Source organism: Anthonomus grandis, chromosome 6 (assembly GCF_022605725.1).
Source record: "Anthonomus grandis grandis chromosome 6, icAntGran1.3, whole genome shotgun sequence".
Lineage (NCBI taxonomy): Eukaryota > Metazoa > Arthropoda > Insecta > Coleoptera > Curculionidae > Anthonomus > Anthonomus grandis.
In genome coordinates this window covers 12,300,872-12,319,228 of record NC_065551.1, presented here as the reverse complement: position 1 = coordinate 12,319,228, position 18,357 = coordinate 12,300,872, and the positions used below count along the sequence as shown (strand labels likewise).

Below are 18,357 nucleotides of genomic sequence, written 5' to 3'. Positions count from 1 at the left end.
AAAAGCTAAGTGTCTGAAATGTGAAAAATACAAAAATATTCCAGATGTTAAAAAAACTGATTCCGTAAAAGATGACTACTTAAAACACACCAAAGAAAAAGATAAAGCAAAACGTATTTTTCTTGCAGAGCAGGAAAAATCTTCGAAAGACGAGTTTCTTGTCATGTCGTTTGACCCACAAAAAGTTCTTTCTACACCACATGGCCCAAGTATGATTTTCGGTTTTTCAAGGAAGTATGCCGTTTACAATTTTACAGTTAATGAAAGTAAATCAAAAGACGGAATATGTTACCTATGGGGCGAAAAGGACGGAAAACGCGGTGTTAATGAAATTTGCACTAATTTATACACCTACTTATTTCAAGTTGATCGAGGTGGTAAGTTTCAATCACTGTCCTTATTTTGCGATAATTGCCCAGGGCAAAACAAAAACAAATTCATGCTAAATATTAAGTTGTCATACTTTTTACAAAATTCACTGCATGTAACAGATATTTCAATAACTTATTTAGTAGCGGGGCATACCTATATGCCAGTAGATAGTGTTCACGCCGTTATTGAAAAATATACTGCATCCATGAACATTCAAGCACCCTCAGAATGGCCTACTGTCATTAGGAATGCTAGAAAGCGGCCTAAGCCATATGAGGTAGTTCAAATGAATTTTTCTGACTTTTTGGACTGGAAAGCAGTAACTTCTTTAAAAAAGATTAAGGCAACAGATGGTACCGAAATTAAAATAACAGATATAAAAAAGGCAAAGCTTTCCAAATTAGATTTAACTTACATTGAGATTTCCACAAGTTATGATTTAGAATCACAAATTTATAAAGTTGATTGGAGTTGTCGAAAATTACCTTGCCGCGCGTATACAAATGAATTACCAATTAATAAATCAAAATATCAAGATCTAACAAATTTATGTAAAAAATTGTCTATTAAAAAGCATTATCATTCCGAATACTTTTCCCTTACTTGTAATAACAAAGTACCTGATGTGCTACCTGAAACCGATATGGAAAATAACAGCAAAGATTAATAGCTTATTCAGATTTACATACTTTTTCTATTTCGCTTTTTTTAAGTTTAGTTTCCAAAGAATGTTTTGTTTTTTTTTATAAAATATTTTTTTATGAAAAAATAATAATTTTTTAATGTTTTGCTATTTTCTATTTAGATATTTTACTTCCTTTTAGAAAGAATTTGATTTTATTTTTGTTTTATAAATGTTTATGTTACTTATTTGTAATTTTTTTTTAAATATTTTTAATAAAAACGATTATTTATTATTGTTTTTTATTTTTTTTAATTTTCATCTAAGCGCCAAGAACTTTTTTTTAATAAAATGGGCAAGGGCGTATCTACTGTCTAAATACCATTTTTAAACTATACACATTTTTTAGAGAAGGCGTAAGTCCAATTAAAAAGGCGTAAAGACCGTAATGATAGAAAAGATTTTATTAGAAAAGGCGCAAACGACAAAACAATAATTATAATGGAAAACTAAAATGTTTTTTACATTTTTTTAAATAAAATTCTTCATTTTAAACACCACTTTGTCAGTTTGTAAACAACAAAACTTATCCAAGCATTTAGAACAAGCAGTATTAATATTTCGGATCTCCTGTAAAATTTGCTGGTTGGCACTTACGCCTTTTTGTCGTGACGGCGTCGATATGCTCTCAAAAGCCACGAGCACCAATTTTCAAAGTTCTCCTTCGGTTTCTTTTAATTATTTTTCTATTTTTGTAAACGTAACTAGTGTCGGGAGACGTGCTGGCCATAGCGTTCTAAAATATGTGCCGATATGTTTTCTTGAAAATCTAGTTACATATTCCGTAACTACTCTGCTATTATGAGCAGATGCCCCATCTTGTTGAAACTAAAGTATTTTTTTTAAATGAATTTCGCTGTGGATTAGTTCGCGCCTACGTTATTTTAAATTTACCATGTTGAAATACCAGGGTTTTCGGTAACAGCTGAGAATACGTTCATTTTTGTTTTTCTTTTTTAAACGAATCCGTTGGAATGAATCCGCATTCTTTCAGATTGCGTTCCGACTTACTGAAGGTTCTTCTGCTTGGCTGCCGCCTTTCGGGATACTTATTCAAATACATCTGCTTTATGTTATAACAATTTTAATAACTTAAAATGTAACAAGCTATAGTAGGATTACCGAACAGATGGAGTAAATGATGTGCGCGAAATATAGCCCATCGATGCAACCTTGGCAGATTTAGACGAGGAGAATTATGCCTACTTATTTTAAATTATTTTACTGTACAGCTTTGCTTTGTAAGCAGCTTTTTTTAAAATATAATACGGTCGCCTGTAAAATGGGTCCAAACCGATTTTGAGGTTGTGCCAGGTAATGATATAATAATCCCTTTTAAGTATTTTGTTATGCAAAGTTATGTTAATATATTGAGGTTTACCGAAAAGAATGCAAAATTATGCCCGAATACCGAATTTCATAACCATAGGCCTACTTTGATTTTTACAAATTTCAATCTCTAATAATTAAATATGAATAAAAAAATTCATTGGTACACAAAACGTAAAAATCAAAGTAGATCTATGGTTATGAAATGCGGTATTCGGGCATAATTTCGCATTCTACAACTTTTTCTTATAAACTTTTTTTATATCTTGCTTAGAATTACTACTTTACCCTCCACTTTACCTACCTATAAAATTTAAAAATGTTCGTATCAAGGCAAGCTTGATTTAAAAAAAATAATAATATGCTAAATTTTATTTTTTAATCAGTGGTCAAATTTTAACCACAACATTTTTTGTCATTTTCACGTATAAATTTGCACACTGTATATTAAAAATATTTATTACCTGCTGCTTCTGCTGTAAACTGGACTTTTTGCACTTTGTTGTATGCTGGATGCTCGTTATCACATGTTTTATATAATTATGTTCATAATCACTTCCTTTTCAGCAATGGTCAAATGTTTTCGTACTCTTTTCTTGGGGGGTGACAATAGGGGTGTACGTGGCGCGTCAGCCATTATTTGTTAACAAATAAATTAACAAATTAACAAAAAAATAAACACAATCTCAACTTTTCAATATTGCGAAGATTCAAATATTCGAATAGCAGAAAATTCAACCAAAACGATCTAAAGCCGCTCGACTAATAAAATTAAATAAAACCCCAAGTCAGGGTCCATGCTTTGGGCTTCGATCGAGGCTCTAGGCCACACCTCCGGCGCAGAACAATCACGTGACCACTCCATCTGTTCGGTAACCCAAGTATAGCATATAAAATTTTTCATTATTCAAAAACATATTTACAAAATAAATTAAAAGTGTACAGAGAAATAATTCATAAGTTAATGTCAAACCTTAGGCATCTCTATGGCTACCATTTTGTTTCCGAAGCATACGTTCTTCTAAGGCATTGAAAATATTTAATAATAATTAAAAAAGGTCTAATACATGATTTAACTATAACTGTGATATAGGTACCGTTAAATTCGAAATTAAAAGCACTTTTAATATTTCATATCGAAAAATTAGGTTCCTATTTGAAAAAAATTATAATAACAGGATCTTAAAGGGGGAGAAAAGTGGCTCTGAGAAAGTGTTTTTTATTTTTTTAAATTTTTGTAATAACCTCAGCTTATTTTTCTTCGTAAATTCGTATTTTTTTCGAATATCTCCGGAAGTAGTCAGATTCTTTTAGATTTCAAAGCGGCATATATCACTGTACTGACCCTCCTTATTATCTTAAACCCGTTGTAATACTGCCAGTATATTATATTCATAAAATTCATTAAGATAAAATATGATGAATATTGCAGTATTTGCATTAGCAATAATTTTTTTCCAAAAACAAATTATAACTATTTGCTATAAAACTTCAGCTGCTAGAGATTCAGCTCTACTGCAGATTATTGATTGCAGGGTATATTGCTTGATGAACATTTTGAAATGAAAAGAAAAAAATGCTTGAAATTGAGTTTCTAAAGAGTTTTGCAATTTCTGTTTGATCATCATATTATCTGAAGTAGGAACAATACATTATTTTAAACACATGCAGTAAAAGTGTAAAGTTTAACCACTAGCATCATACTTATACTGCATTTGTTGAATAAAGTACAAATTCGTGGCAAAAATTATTAACTATGCGATTGTAAAGTTTTCCGCTCGTGCAAAGCGATCCAAAACACATCCAAATTACCATTTTTTGCCCCTAATTACATAACATGTTGTAATATAACATAAAAAGCAAAATTATAATAAATTTAGAAAAAAACGAAATTGCAAATAAAAAACTACGTCAATTCGTTTTTATTGGTTTATTTTAATTTTCCATTTCTCCTAAAGAAAAAATTAAAAACAAAGCCATTATAAAATTAAACGCCTCCCTGCATATCGACGTGTTTTTTTAAGAAGGTATTAAGGGTAGTTTGTTTTGAAATGAAAGCACTTTTTATAGATGTCACCAATAATACCGTTCGTTTTAACTTAAGTATTCATTGTATTGTCCGAAGTGTTTTAGCTTAGTTTTCCAATATAAATGGGAGATTTGAGGTTTCTTCTTTTCAATTATTTATAGATCTGATAATGCCCTTAAGGCGAAACATGTCACCATTTGTTTAAGTTTTATTAAATTAACTGTGATACTGTGGATTTTGTTTTTCTGTTCTGTTTAATGTGATAACTTAAGGTATTTATAGGGTTTAGCATTTTATTTTTACTTATGCCAGCTCCTTTCTGCAGCTGTTTTTTTTTTGGTACGGGCTTTCTACTCTAGGATATATATACTATTGGGATTTTAATAATGAAGGTGAAAATACAAATAAGACTTACCAGCTTGCGGGTCTCCTCTCTCGAATAACTTTCTGATATCCACGAATCGTTTTACCGCGCTGTATCTTTGTTGGACAATATCCATCGCCCTTTGGATTTGCTTGGGATCCAGAGGATTTGTGATTTTTTGTAAACATCTTGAGGCCTCGCTGAGAGCCGTAAGGGCCTTTTCGTAGTTTTGAAATTCATCTATTTCCACCTGCAAAAATATGTTTTTTTTTTGGAGAGGAGATGGTGGGCGATAGTGGCGGTATAATATGCTGAGTACTTTAAGAAGACCCTTTAAAGAAATTCACCAGTTTATTATATAATTGATATATTATAGTGCTTACCACATCTGCGTATTACAGTTGATCGTATTTGTAGGTATTTACTTACTTGAGCACAAGCAACGTAAAAGTTAGCCAACAAATCAAGAGCCTTCCCTTTAGAGTAAAATGTAATAATATTCCTTAAAATCTCTGGTTGGTTTTGCCAGTCTAAGGTTTGCAAGTAATTCGCCGCCATAATATAAATTTCTCTTTGTCGGGAAATACCGGCGAAGAATATTACTTTGTCTGTATCTCCTGATTTTAGTAAGGCCTTCATTGCCTTAACCTAAAAGTTTTATTTTTAAATATAGAGAATATACTAAACACACTAGTGATTATTACTTTGTCTCCACTTTGTGTATATTTCTTTGTAGCCAAATGATAGTCCCCTTGAAGCATAAGACTATCAGCCAAAATTTCCAATACTTTTAGTCTCAATCCTTCATCTACCGTTCCTTTTTCTGGGGTGAGTTTTTCAGTTAAGTCTTCTGTTAATCTTACATTATGGTCTGTGCAAACTTGTATAGCTTGTTCATACTAAAATAATTTGTTAGGATAGATGGAGTGATAATGAGTTAATTCCATACTTTTTTTGCGATAGCCCACAGGTCCACCGCCTTATCGAACTGCTCCTTACTAATAAAATAATTAGCGCATTTATCTATCAGTGCTGGATCGGAACTTGCGTCCAGTTGAGTAGCAATTTCTTGTAAAATCTCGTAGTTTTGAGTCTTAAAAGCCAAATCTACGGCTTTATGGAGCATTCCGCCCCTATGGTAAAGAACAACGGCGTTTGCTAAAACGTTTTGCTCTTCGAAGTACTTAGCTATTTCCAGTTTTTCGCGATTGGATACTGCCAAACCTATAGAGAAACGATGTATTCTGAGGTTTCGTCCACGAAAAATAAGTTTATTTGAGTTTTTTTTGGGTTTATGGTTACATATTTAATTTATCTTTATCTTAAAAGATATCATCAGTCACCTAGTACATAATTGTTGTTTACTTGGGCCCGGAATGCGTATTTACATACTATACTACAGCACAGAGCACCATAGAACTCGGCGGCTCTGCACTGCAGTATAATATGTAGTTGATAAATGCGCTTATTTATCACTACATACTATACTACGGTACAGAGCATTAGAACGAAAAATGTTTTATGTGATTTGTTTGGTGCTGTAAAATTGGTAGTAACACATTTAATTATTGTGTAATTATTTATGTTGTTATTATTATTATTGAATTTTGTTTTTTTTTGCTTGCGATTTCGATATACAAGATAAAGAGTGTTTAAATATTTAAGAAATATGATGCGACTGAAAACAAATACCTCATGTTCTGAAGGTGTGTTGTATTTTAAAAATTTTAATAGTGGCTCGTAGGCTTTTAAAGGTACGTAAATACAACTTTTAAATACGTAAAATGTAATTTCTTTGTTTTCTTTAGTCCATTCCTAAATTTGGGTTACTTTTAAAATATAGGTTTCGCTTCAGAATGTACAGATTTATATTTTTTATCATTAATCTGCTTGTATGGATAATACAGTGGGATACATTTTTCTGAAATATCAAAAAATGTCCTTATGTTGGTAAAAATGTTCAAAGTAGCCCCACATTGAACCACCAAATAGTAATAGCGCATAAGTTGATTTATATTATTCTGCAATTCATATGAATTAAAAACTAAATTAAAAACTCCTTCAGTGGTTTAGCTTGACTACGTTAAGTATTCTTCTGAAGTTTGCTTTAAATTTTTATGCAATTTTGTCAATACCTTGTATTTTTCCTTTGTAAAAAACCGCGTACTAAAAGTTAATAAAGGAATTTAGTCAATGCCAAACAGGGTAGACCAAATTTAGTTTTTTTGGGAGAAAACATATAGGTATAATGTATATGGACATTATTAAGGATTAAAGTTGAAGCTGATATCTAGGGCCAAACAAGGAATTAAAATGATAGTCTTGCCTAAGGATTTATTAAAATTAACACAGTATTTAGTCGGAAGACTAAATTGGTACTCGCGGTGTAAACTTATCTTACGCTACATTCACTATTGTTCTATATTCGAACTAAAATGTAATATTTTCATTTTTTATTTTAAGATAGGTTCTATTGAATTTAATCTTTTTGTTGAATGAATACTAAATATCATCTCTTTTATTTTTTTATATAAAATAGATCTAATAAAATATTGAATGATTTCTTACAGCTTTTTCTTATTGATTAACGGTGGCGTTCGTAGAAACTCCTTAAGTTTGATAATATTGTCTATAAAAGGGTAACCAATGAATAGATAGGTATGTCCAATCTATGGTAGACAATATTAGGTAGATGAGTAAAATAAAAAGAAAACAAATAATAATCTGTATATTCCTATACATTCTGTTTCATTAACACACAAAAATATGCTTCTAATTCTACCATTTCTAATCCGCAAAATCTTGAGGTTTTGTTTCCATATTTTAAACAAAAGTAATTGCTTTATTTTTATTCATTAGACATTTTAAATTTCAAATCTAAACTAAATAGGTAGCACCTTATTAAAATCTAACAATTTATATATCCTTATTAAGATACATACTTTGTATTCATATACATAAAAATAAAAAACCTAACTCAGAAACAAAGCACTATCGAAATTCTAAAACCCAAAATACAACACACTTTCACAACATTGTTTTAAAATTTTAAAGTAGCATTGTATTCATGAAATATTTTAACACGCCTCATCTTGTATATTAAAATCATCAACAAAAATGAAACAAAAACCAATTATAATAATAACATAAATAATTACACATTTATTCACTCTCTTACTTTCAATTTTACAGCACCAAACAAATCATATAAAAACATTTTACTTTCTAATGCTCTGTAGTGTAGTATAGTATGTAGTGATAAATAAGCGCATTTCTCAACTACTTATTATACTGCGGTGCAGGGCCGCTGTGTTCTATGGTGCTCTGTGCTTGTATAGTATGTAAATACGCGCCCGGGATAATACTTTTTTTGTTTGAAAACATATAAAAAAACATCACAATTAACGCTGTTTGTTTAACAAAAATGGCATTAACTACTTACATACTTAATCCAGAATTGCATTTTTACCCTTAAATACATTCTAATTACACGGCTTTAATCTTTTCTGCAAAATCTTGGAATGAAATCAAAAGAAATGTGATAGATGGACTAACAGTGGTACAAAATTGGTTCAATACTTTTAAATTGACTTTAAATTTAAACAAAACAAATTACATGGCATTCTCTATAACATTGGCAAACAGTCCGGATTTTAACAGCCTAAAAGTGGAAAACTAAACCAAGAAATTTAAGAGGTTTCAAAAATAAAATACTTCGGCATCATTATAGATAGATATCTGAAATGGAAAAATCAGGTAGAAAAACGAACATCATATATTAGAAAAATAATTTATAAATTTTATGTCGTAAAAAACATTTTAAATAAAAACCTTTTGTTATCTGTATATAAAGCTCTTGTAAAATCCTTATTAAGATATGGTATTGTTGTATAGGGCGATATGTATAAGAGTACATTGAGTTCGTTGAATGTTGTACAAAATTATTTACTTAAAGTAATTTATAGAAAAAATAGGCTTTACCCTACGAGGTTGTTATACTCTAATACTATTTTTGATGTACGGTCTTTATACATCTCGGAGATAAGTATTTTTGTATATAAAAATTGTGAATTGAAAAAATATGTAAATCATAAGTATGAAACAATAAATAAAAACAATAATTTTATAGAATTACCTAAAAGTAATACTAATGCAAATTTGAGATTTGTTAATAATTTTGCACCCAAAATAAATAATCTTATTCCCCTTGAAATTAAAAATTGCCAGAAAATTGATGTTTTTAAGAAAAAATATCGATCATATGTTTTTGAAAACATAGAAAGTTGTAAAAAACTCTTTTAGATGTGAGTTTAGGTTTGCAAGTGTGATTTAGTAGGTATGCAAATTCAAAGGTGGTTTTAGAAATTATTTTTATATAACTTGGGTATATTATTAGGTATTTAATTTAAATTTGATTAAATTTTTATTGGAAATTGTGCTATATCTTATAATTTTATGTAATTTACTATTTATTGGATAACAGTACTCCACGTATAGGTGTTAAGTCATCTATATATTAGTTTAGTTAAGCTTTATTTTTTTTCTTTTGTGTGTATATTATATACTTAAATAATAAATGTGATAGATACAGGGTTACTGTACCTACCAAAATTATTATTATAATTAAATAATTATTTATTTTATTTATTTGCATCATTCAACAGAGAAAATCCAATAATAGAGTGGAAAAGATACATATTAAAATGAAATCATCTTATCAAAATAAAATTAATATAATAGATATAGCAAATTATTAATAAATAGTTAAGAATTCTTTTAATTTTGGCTAGGCTACAGTTAAATACAGGTTGGTCTTAGGAATAAATTCAATAACTCGTATTTTTTTTTTAAATCGCTCGTACCCGTAGATTTTACTTTTTCTTTTCGAGGCATATTTTACGAAAAAAAAAATTGTACTAGGTGTCTCAAAAAAGCTTTGGTACAATTTTTTTTAAGGTCATGAAGAAAGGAAAAATAATAGTTATTTATGCGACAAGTGTGTAGATAAATGGAAAATTTGACAATTTTTGTAAACAAAAAAAGAGGATTTTACACACGTGTAACATACAAATTTTTTTCCACTACCGAAGAATTCATAAAAAAAATAAAAAATGCCAAATTACTTTACGCACAACTGCGTAAAAAAAGTAAAAAATTTGTTTGACAACTTATTAATTAATTGTCAAATTATTTTTAAGAACTAGTAGTAAAACTTTATAAACCCTGGGAAGTGTGTAAACTGAGTACTTTACGCAAAATAATTTTTAAAATGTTTAATTCTATTTAAAACAAGGCTTCGCAAACTTAAAAATGATTTTAATTCAGCCAAATGTTCGAAATGCCTTCCGTTTGTCAACTGACAATAGCTTAATTAATCTTTAAATTCCTGGTGCACATTTCGAATGATTTCTGACGGTATTCGACATATTTCTTGACGGATGTGTTGTTTTAAATCATCCTGATTTGCCGGTTGGCTTTTAAATACCTCTTCTTTAAGGTATCCCCATAAAAAAGTCTAGTGGTGTTAGATCGGGTGATTTTGGTAGCCACTCAATACCACCGCTCCTTTCAATCCACCTGTTTGGGAAAATGTCATGCAAGTAAGTTCGAACTCTCACAGCAAAATGGGGAGAGCACCATATTGTTAGAACCAAATGTTAAGGTGTGGCAAATCCGGACGTTCTATCTCAGGAAAAAGAGAGAGCTGGAACTAGTTTCTCTTCTAGAAAACTCAGGTATCTCTGATTTGTTTTTCTTCAAAGAAAAAAGGCCCGATAATAAAGTCACCACGTCACAACGCCAGTCCACACGTTTATTTTTTGATTGAATTACATCAGACCAGTAACGATAGTTCTGGGTATTTACACCACCATGGCTTCATCCGAAAAAAGTATATTTTTCACTAAATTTGGATTCTCCAATCAGATATCTTGCATAAGCTCACAAAATTCAAGACGCCTCTCAAAGTCCACGTCCAAGAGCTCCTTGGTGAACTTGCATCTTCTAAAGGTGGTATTTATTCGTATATAGTATTTTAAGAACACTTGTTTTTCCAATATCCATGTCCTTCACTACCTGCCTAGATGCTACATGCTGATTATGTGGAACCGCCAATAAAACTTCTGCTTAAGGATTTCTTCTTTTCATCAACTTGAGGACGACCACATCTAGGAACATCTATTACATGAACGAATTGACTAACCTCCTGCTCAATCTTTGCTAACTGTCAATTGCGATATTGGCGGACGACTGAGGCATCTTTGATTAAGTAACTCACAAACTTCCTGATACGTTCTAACTCGATTACCGTCGACAATCATCATCAAGATTTCTATGCCCTGCGTCTCACTAAACCGCATATTAATGTAATTTAGTGTTTAAAAAACGAAAATAGACTTAAAAACTACTGAAACGTTACCAAAATACACACAGAACTGTCAAAGATAATAAGTATTGACATTAATTATTCTATTTCCGACGTCATAAAACCAAAGCCTACTATTTATAGTGATATGCCAAAATATTGAGTTTTAAAATTTTGCATGAGAATAACTCGAAAACGCTTGGACTTAGGTATAGCACATGCCACATAAAAAAAGTTTAGAATTATAAGCGCAATCCAAAAATGCAATAAACAATTTGATTACCATTTGAAGAAAAAAAAATTAGCAAAGCTTTTTTGAGATACCTTGTATAATTCTTTTTCGCAAAATAGGCTCCAAAAAAAATTAAATCGGCAGGTCCAAGCGATTTTAAAAATAAAACAATCTACGAGATATTGATTTTATTACTTACTTTACGACCACCCTGTATATCGTATCATTGATCCTGTATAGAGTTGTATGTATTACAAGCTCTACGTATCGGTGAAAATTTTGTGATGTTAGTTCTAGGACTGCGAGCTGACAGCCGAGGAGTGTGTACATTTATAAATTGTAAGATCTGTGGTGAGTCAATTAAACAATTAATTAATTTATACCGGGTGGTGCGTCGCCGAGCGGAACATAGGAAATTCCATGTAAATTTTAAGGGGGTCAATTATTGGCTTCCCTGTACATTTTATAGAAAAAATGTAAGATTACTTTTTGAGAGATAGAGATTTTTGAGAGACCAATCTGGCGAACCCTTGTGCAAAGTTTCAAAAAATTTTAATAAGCGAATCTTGAATTATTCAATTAAATGTAATTGCAAAAAAAAAGTAATCTGATTTAAGGGCCACCGTACACGAGCGACTTTTTGCAGTCATAGCGACCACAATTCTGCGGTCACGTCTCGCAGAATTATGGCAAGCTTCGACTGCAGCTCGACTCCCGTGTATGGCATAAACTGTTATTCCTACGATGAGCTGCAATTCGCCGAGATGCGACCGCAGAATTGTGGTCGGTATGACTGCAAAAAACTCGCTCGTGTACGGCCTCTCTTACCTGAAAGCTGCCAAATAAACGAGAAGCCGATTTCCGGATCCACTATTTCGCATTTAAACCAAAGGAATTCAAGACATTTTTGCTGTATATTTTCAAGCTCTTGAATATAGATCTAATAGTATGGCGACCAGGCTTGGAAAGAATATTCCAAAATTGAACGAATATAGGTAAAGTACAGGAGTTTAATGCTAGAAATATTCTCAAAGAATGAAGAGTTCCTGACAACAAAACCGAGCTTTTCATAACTTTTTTTATGATGTCTTCGATATGCAAATTAAATGAAAGTGAGCTATCAAAAATGATACCCAAGTCTTTAAAGTGAGTTGATAATAGTAGTGTCACATCAATTCTGTGCTGGTAAAAAACACAGTTTTTTTTAAGGAATAGGATTTAGAGGTAGGTTGGTATTCTGCAATCATTAACTGAGTTAGTGACTGATCGGAGTTTAATGCAGTCCTCAATAGTATCAATTCTACAGTATAATTTTATTATTTTAGTATAATAAGCTGTTTACTTCCAGGTCCTTATAAATTGTGTATTAATAAAGGAATTGAAAAGTAGAGGTACCAATATGGAGCCTTGTGGTACTCCTGAAGGAGCTATTATTTCACATGAGTTGTGTCCAAAGCATTTAATATGTTGAGGAAGAAAAGAAGAGATAAGAGCAGTTAAACGAGATGAAACCCCGAATTAGGCAGAAATATTATGAAAATATTCTAAGGAATTCTTAAGTTTTATTAATCTCGATATTTTGGTTACTCGGAAACTTTCTTAGTTACAAGATATGTTTTTATATGAAACAATTGGGTAAGAAACGTTCGTTCTTATACAAAAAAACCTTTAAAGAATACTCCTCTTATTTCGTGAAAATACCCTCAAGAAGTGAGAGCCTGCCAAAAAATTCTTGCCTTAACCAAAACTGCCTTACTGCCCAAAGCCTTAACTTACAAGCACGTTCTGACCCTCAAATTTACTCTTAGGCATTCCTCTATGTAAACATAAACAAATGTTCTAATAATTTTCCTAAAACTCTTACCTAAACTCCATAGCTCTTCACTCAACCCATTCTCCTTGGCAAGCCTCACAGCATTCGAAAACGCGGTGGCTTTAGTATAAAAAGTAACTGCTTCCTCAATCTGTCCGACGGTTTCACAGTACCTGGCCATATGGTATAACGCCGCCTTATCGGAACTAGCGCGGGCGAGCTCTGCTGCCCTCGCTTCCTCACCGAGGAAACAGAGTACTCGCACTTGCGAGTAGATGTCTCCCGCGTGAGCGTAGATTTTTAGGGCCGAGGGCATGTCCCCTTGGGATTCCACGTATTGGCCCCACCATTTTTGCATTTCCCTTTTAAGAAATTATTTTTTTTTGTCTTAGGGGGAAAATTCTCAGTTGTACAGGGTGTTCTTTAAATATTGCTACAAAGTTCGTGTTCCTTGGAGCATCAAGTTACAAAGTAATCAAGAAATAGGTGAGGATAAATATGGACAAAGAAATTGTCAGACTGTTAATTTTTAAAGAGATCCTCAGTCTAACTAGGGCCAACAGTCAATCAATTAAAAGTCTTCTTGGTAAAATTCTCCTTCTTCTTCTTTTTCTCATGCACAATCCGTTACAAATGACGGCGATCATTATAGCTATTCGAACTTTATTGACAGCACATCTAAATAGGTCAGTGGAGGTAGCAGAATACCGTTTGCGCAAAATTATCAACCAGGAAATTCTTCTTCTACCCGGACCTCTGTTTCCTTCTACTTTGACCTGTATGATGTTCTGCAGGAGAAGATATTTATTTTAATTTCTCGTTTAGTATTCTATGTGTTTTAATTGTGAGTAAGAGTTGCGGTTGGCACATCATTCTGTCCAAAGTATCTTGTCGGTCCAAGGTATCTTAAGGATTCTTCTGTAAACCCACATCTCGAAGGCCTCAATTCGTTTCTCCATAGCATTAGAAACTGTCCAGCTCTCCATTCCGTATAGGGGTATCGGGTAGATGTAGCAATTTACTATTTGTTTTTTTAACTCCAAACTGAGATCTCTGTTGGTGAGCATGATTCTCATTGTAATGAAAGTACTACACGCTTTCGCTATGCGAAATTTAATCTCCACAGAATGATCCCAAGTTTCAGTTAGGGTTCTATCTATCTAAAAACGAGGTCAGATTTAAACGTCAATACTCTTAAAAATTGGTTGTCTCAGAGCAGCGACTGGAGACTGGAGTTGTCTATTGTATATACATAGTTAATAGAGTGTCTTATAACTGCAATCTTAAGACACTGCACACCTCTGAAGGCAAATGGCATCCAAAATAATCCCAATCTCAATAAAAACTTTAAAAAAGTTTTTCTTAGAACTTTCCCCATCCTGTACATCAAAATCTAAGACTTTTTATTTTATTTATCAACGGGCATAACCCAAAATTACAAAACAAAATTTAAAAATATTATAAGAGGCAAATAAAGAAAGAGATGAACTAACTAATATATTTAATATACCACATGACAATAAGAAAACATAAGTATCGCAATATGGCAGAGATTCATAGATAAGGTTTATAAAGTTAGGCAGTGTTAATAATGAGGTAAAGTGGTTCAGGTTAAGGAAAAAATTTAAAGTTGAAAAAGTAGTCCATTGTTGCAGCGGAGTTAATAGATCAATGGGTAACTAAAGATACTTCGGTCATCCTCCACTAAATTTATTTAAAAAATATTAATCCTACATGTTTCGGACATATAACATGTCCATCATCAGGGATAAAAAATTAAGGGGTTACGTCAATACATCTTACAGATCTAGTGCCTCAAACAAGGTTAGAAGGTTAAAACGAATTAGATACATGAGAATGGGACCAAACATGGATTTACAATAACAACAATAATGTAATTTTAAAGTTTTTGTAAATCCATATTTGGTCCCATTCTCATGTATCTTAATCTGTTTTAACCTTTTAACCTTTTGTCTGAGGCATTAGATCTGTAAGATGTATTGACGGAACGCCTTAATTTGTTATCCCTGATGAAGGAAATGTTATACAGTGCATCCCAAAAGTTATGTCTAAATTCATTTAAAATTCAGGGGTGTGTTCGGAAAAAAAACGCTCGGACCCGTCGATTTTTATTTCAAGTTGCGCATTTTTGTACGTGAAGTTTGTATATACAGGGTTGCTCAAAAATCAATTACGACCATCAACTTAATTTTTTCAAATGAAAGCACCTTTTTTTATTTCATTTTTGAATTTCGCGTGGAATTCTACGTATGTTTCATGATTCATGTCCTATACGTAAAGTCAACAGTTATCGAAAAAAAGACGACCAAACATTATTATTGAAGTTCACCTCACGAGTCACCTTATCTCTGAGAATTTTTATACAGAGCAAAATTCCATTCATTCGTGTTTTTTTATTGTTGGCTGGTGACCGTGTATTTTCATAGAAACTGTATGACAGTTGTACGCCAAACAGATATTGTCAAGTGTGAAGTGTACGAGCAAAGTTGCGGTTTTCACAATGATAAAGTTAACGGAACGAGAAAAAATAGAAATTCTGTGCATGGTTGGGTTTGGTGATAGAACACGTACTCAAAGAGAAGCTGCTCAATTATTCAATGAAATCCATCCTGATCGTCCTCCGATATGTCAAAAGGTGGTGAGTAGAATAGAGGCTAAATTTAAAGAATTCGGTCATGTTAGAGATCTGCCGAAATCTGGTCGTCCTGCTCGAGATGAAAATGAACAACTTGACGTTTTGCTTTCTTTGGAAGAAAATCCATGCACTCCTCTGTCGCGAATAGGCGAAATGAGTTTTGTGAACGCTTACAAAACATGTGCAATCTAAATCATAATTTAGTAACAAATATTATTTTTTCCGATGAAGCCACGTTCTGTTTGAATGGTAGTGTGAATCCGCAGTTTTTAATTAACAGAAAATTCGCATTGGATGATGGAGGTAAACACCCAGTACCCTCAAAAACTAAATGTGTGGTGTGGAATAGTGCACGAAAGAGTAATAGGTCCCTTTTTCTTTGAACAGACTTTAACGGGACAAGTGTATCTCGATTTTCTTCAATTTGAATTATTTATTACCAGCATTACTAGGTTTATTTTCAAATCCATTGGACCCAGACTATCCTGGCGAAGAACTAATTTTCCAGCAAGATGGCGCTCCTCCGCACAATGCTGTCACTGTGCGTACATTTTTGGATGAAACCTTTCCCAATCGGTGGATAGGAAGGAGAGGACCCATCGAATGGCCTGCTAGGTCGCCTGACCTAACACCAATGGACTTTTTTTCATGGGGATACCCCAAGTCGAAGGTATTTGTTAATAGGCCAAATAATCTAGACGACTTGAAAGAGAGAATTCGCAGAGAAGTGCGTGCCATAACTCCGGAAATGATTGAAAATGTGCAAAGAGACTTTATTGATCGCCTTGGATATTGTCTAGCAGTGAATAGCAACCAGTTTGAACATTTAACTTAATTTTCGTTCTTTTTTTATTTGTTACATGAATCCTATTTTTTTCAATAACCGTTGACTTTAGGTATAGGTGATGCATGAAACATACATAGAATTCCACGCGAAATTCAAAGATGAAATAAAAAAAGGTGCTTTCATTTGAAAAAATGATGTTGATGGTCGTAATTTATTTTTGAGCAACCCTGTATATACAAACTTCACGTACAAAAATGCGCAACTTGAAATAAAAATCGACGGGTCCGAGCGTTTTTTTTCGAACACACCCCTGAATTTTAAAAGAATTTAGACATAACTTTTGGGATGCACTGTATGTCCGAAACATGTAGGATTAATATTTTTTAAATAAATTTAGTGGAGGATGACCGTATTGAGGATGAAGTATCTTTAGTTACTCATTAAAAAATTTAAACTTCTTTCGAGGCCTGCCAGAGTCCCAACGCAGTCCATTCCATGAGAATGCTGATTGCCTATCGTAACAGTTCTCTTAAAAAGGAATTGTAACCATAATTCGTACGATACGTACGATAGTAGAAAAAAACTGCCTGCTTAGTTTATCTGGGAACAGTTAAGCAAATGGAGGAAATCAAAAATTATGAAAATCCTGAGAACACCTTTTAATAAAACCAAGTATGTGGAACAATTTCGTTACAAAGATGACAAAGTAGAATGCAAGTTGTCGAAATCATAGTCAAGTAGAATTCCTGATTTGATTAACAAATTTCAACATGGAATAAGAATCACCTATAAAAAAAATAAGTCAAAGACTCGCTATATTTATTAAAGCATATTGAATACTATTCTCATAGCAGCAATCATCAAATCTTACTAAATCTGGCTGAAGTTTAAAGCAGTCATGTGAAAGTTTACGAAAATTTCTTTAAATTATCAGCAAAGGAGAAAAAAGATGTAATTAAAGCTAAAAGCTGTGTAGCTTGATTTTATCTTATTTTAATTACACCACTCCACACATATCCATTGACTTTTAACAACTAGAAGGTGTGTGCATTTCTTGCATAAATTCGAGGAAGGCGAAAGTTCAAAAGCTGAGGTAGGTCTGATGAATCGAAGTTATTCAGCAGTTCAAACAAAAACTGTAGGTCAGCTGGTTTACGAACGTTAAATAAAAGAATTAACAATCTTACCAATAATAGACAAAAAAGTGTGAAGTACCAAATTTTTAATTATAATTGTGTTCCGCATGACAAAGCCTAACTTTCATAAGGGCAGAGCCAAACTCCCCAATTCCTAAATTTTGTTGACCAAGACCCTGGTGTATCGTTTATAAGATATTCAAAAAGTATTAATTTTCTTTTCCGAGGGAAACAAACTACTTTACATTTGGTAGGGCCTTACATTTGAGAGGGTTCGGATCTTCTTGAAGTACAGTATAATGACTGATATTATTCATTTGGAGATATATGTTATTTCTCCTCACCAAATAATGATTTTGACGCAATATTAAAGGAACACCCTGTACATATGAGTTTTTAAATATTTAGTACATGGATCTCAGGAATAATAGAAGATATAAAATAGTTAAGTTAAATGGCTAAAGAATGGCAGTTAAGTGAGTCCTATTCAAAATTAATTTATGATTATTTTGTAAAATGTCCCTAGCATTGCTCTTCATTGTTAATTTTATCTGTATATCCTTCATCTATATATATATATCATTTTTTATTAC

The 18,357-nt window shown here is 32.2% G+C and overlaps 1 protein-coding gene across 2 annotated transcripts in view; it reads right to left on the bottom strand.

Annotated features, from left to right (window-relative positions):
- LOC126737347 (intraflagellar transport protein 140 homolog) overlaps positions 1-18,357 on the bottom strand; it is a 79,390-nt gene that overhangs the window by 9,106 nt on the left and 51,927 nt on the right. For both annotated transcript variants that reach the window (XM_050442207.1, XM_050442208.1), the window contains 5 exons: positions 13,237-13,547; positions 5,726-6,000; positions 5,481-5,675; positions 5,206-5,424; positions 4,828-5,026 (listed from right to left, as the gene is read on the bottom strand). In XM_050442207.1, coding sequence (XP_050298164.1) covers positions 4,828-5,026; positions 5,206-5,424; positions 5,481-5,675; positions 5,726-6,000; positions 13,237-13,547 — 1,199 coding nt within the window. The remainder of the gene's footprint in view (positions 1-4,827; positions 5,027-5,205; positions 5,425-5,480; positions 5,676-5,725; positions 6,001-13,236; positions 13,548-18,357) is intronic.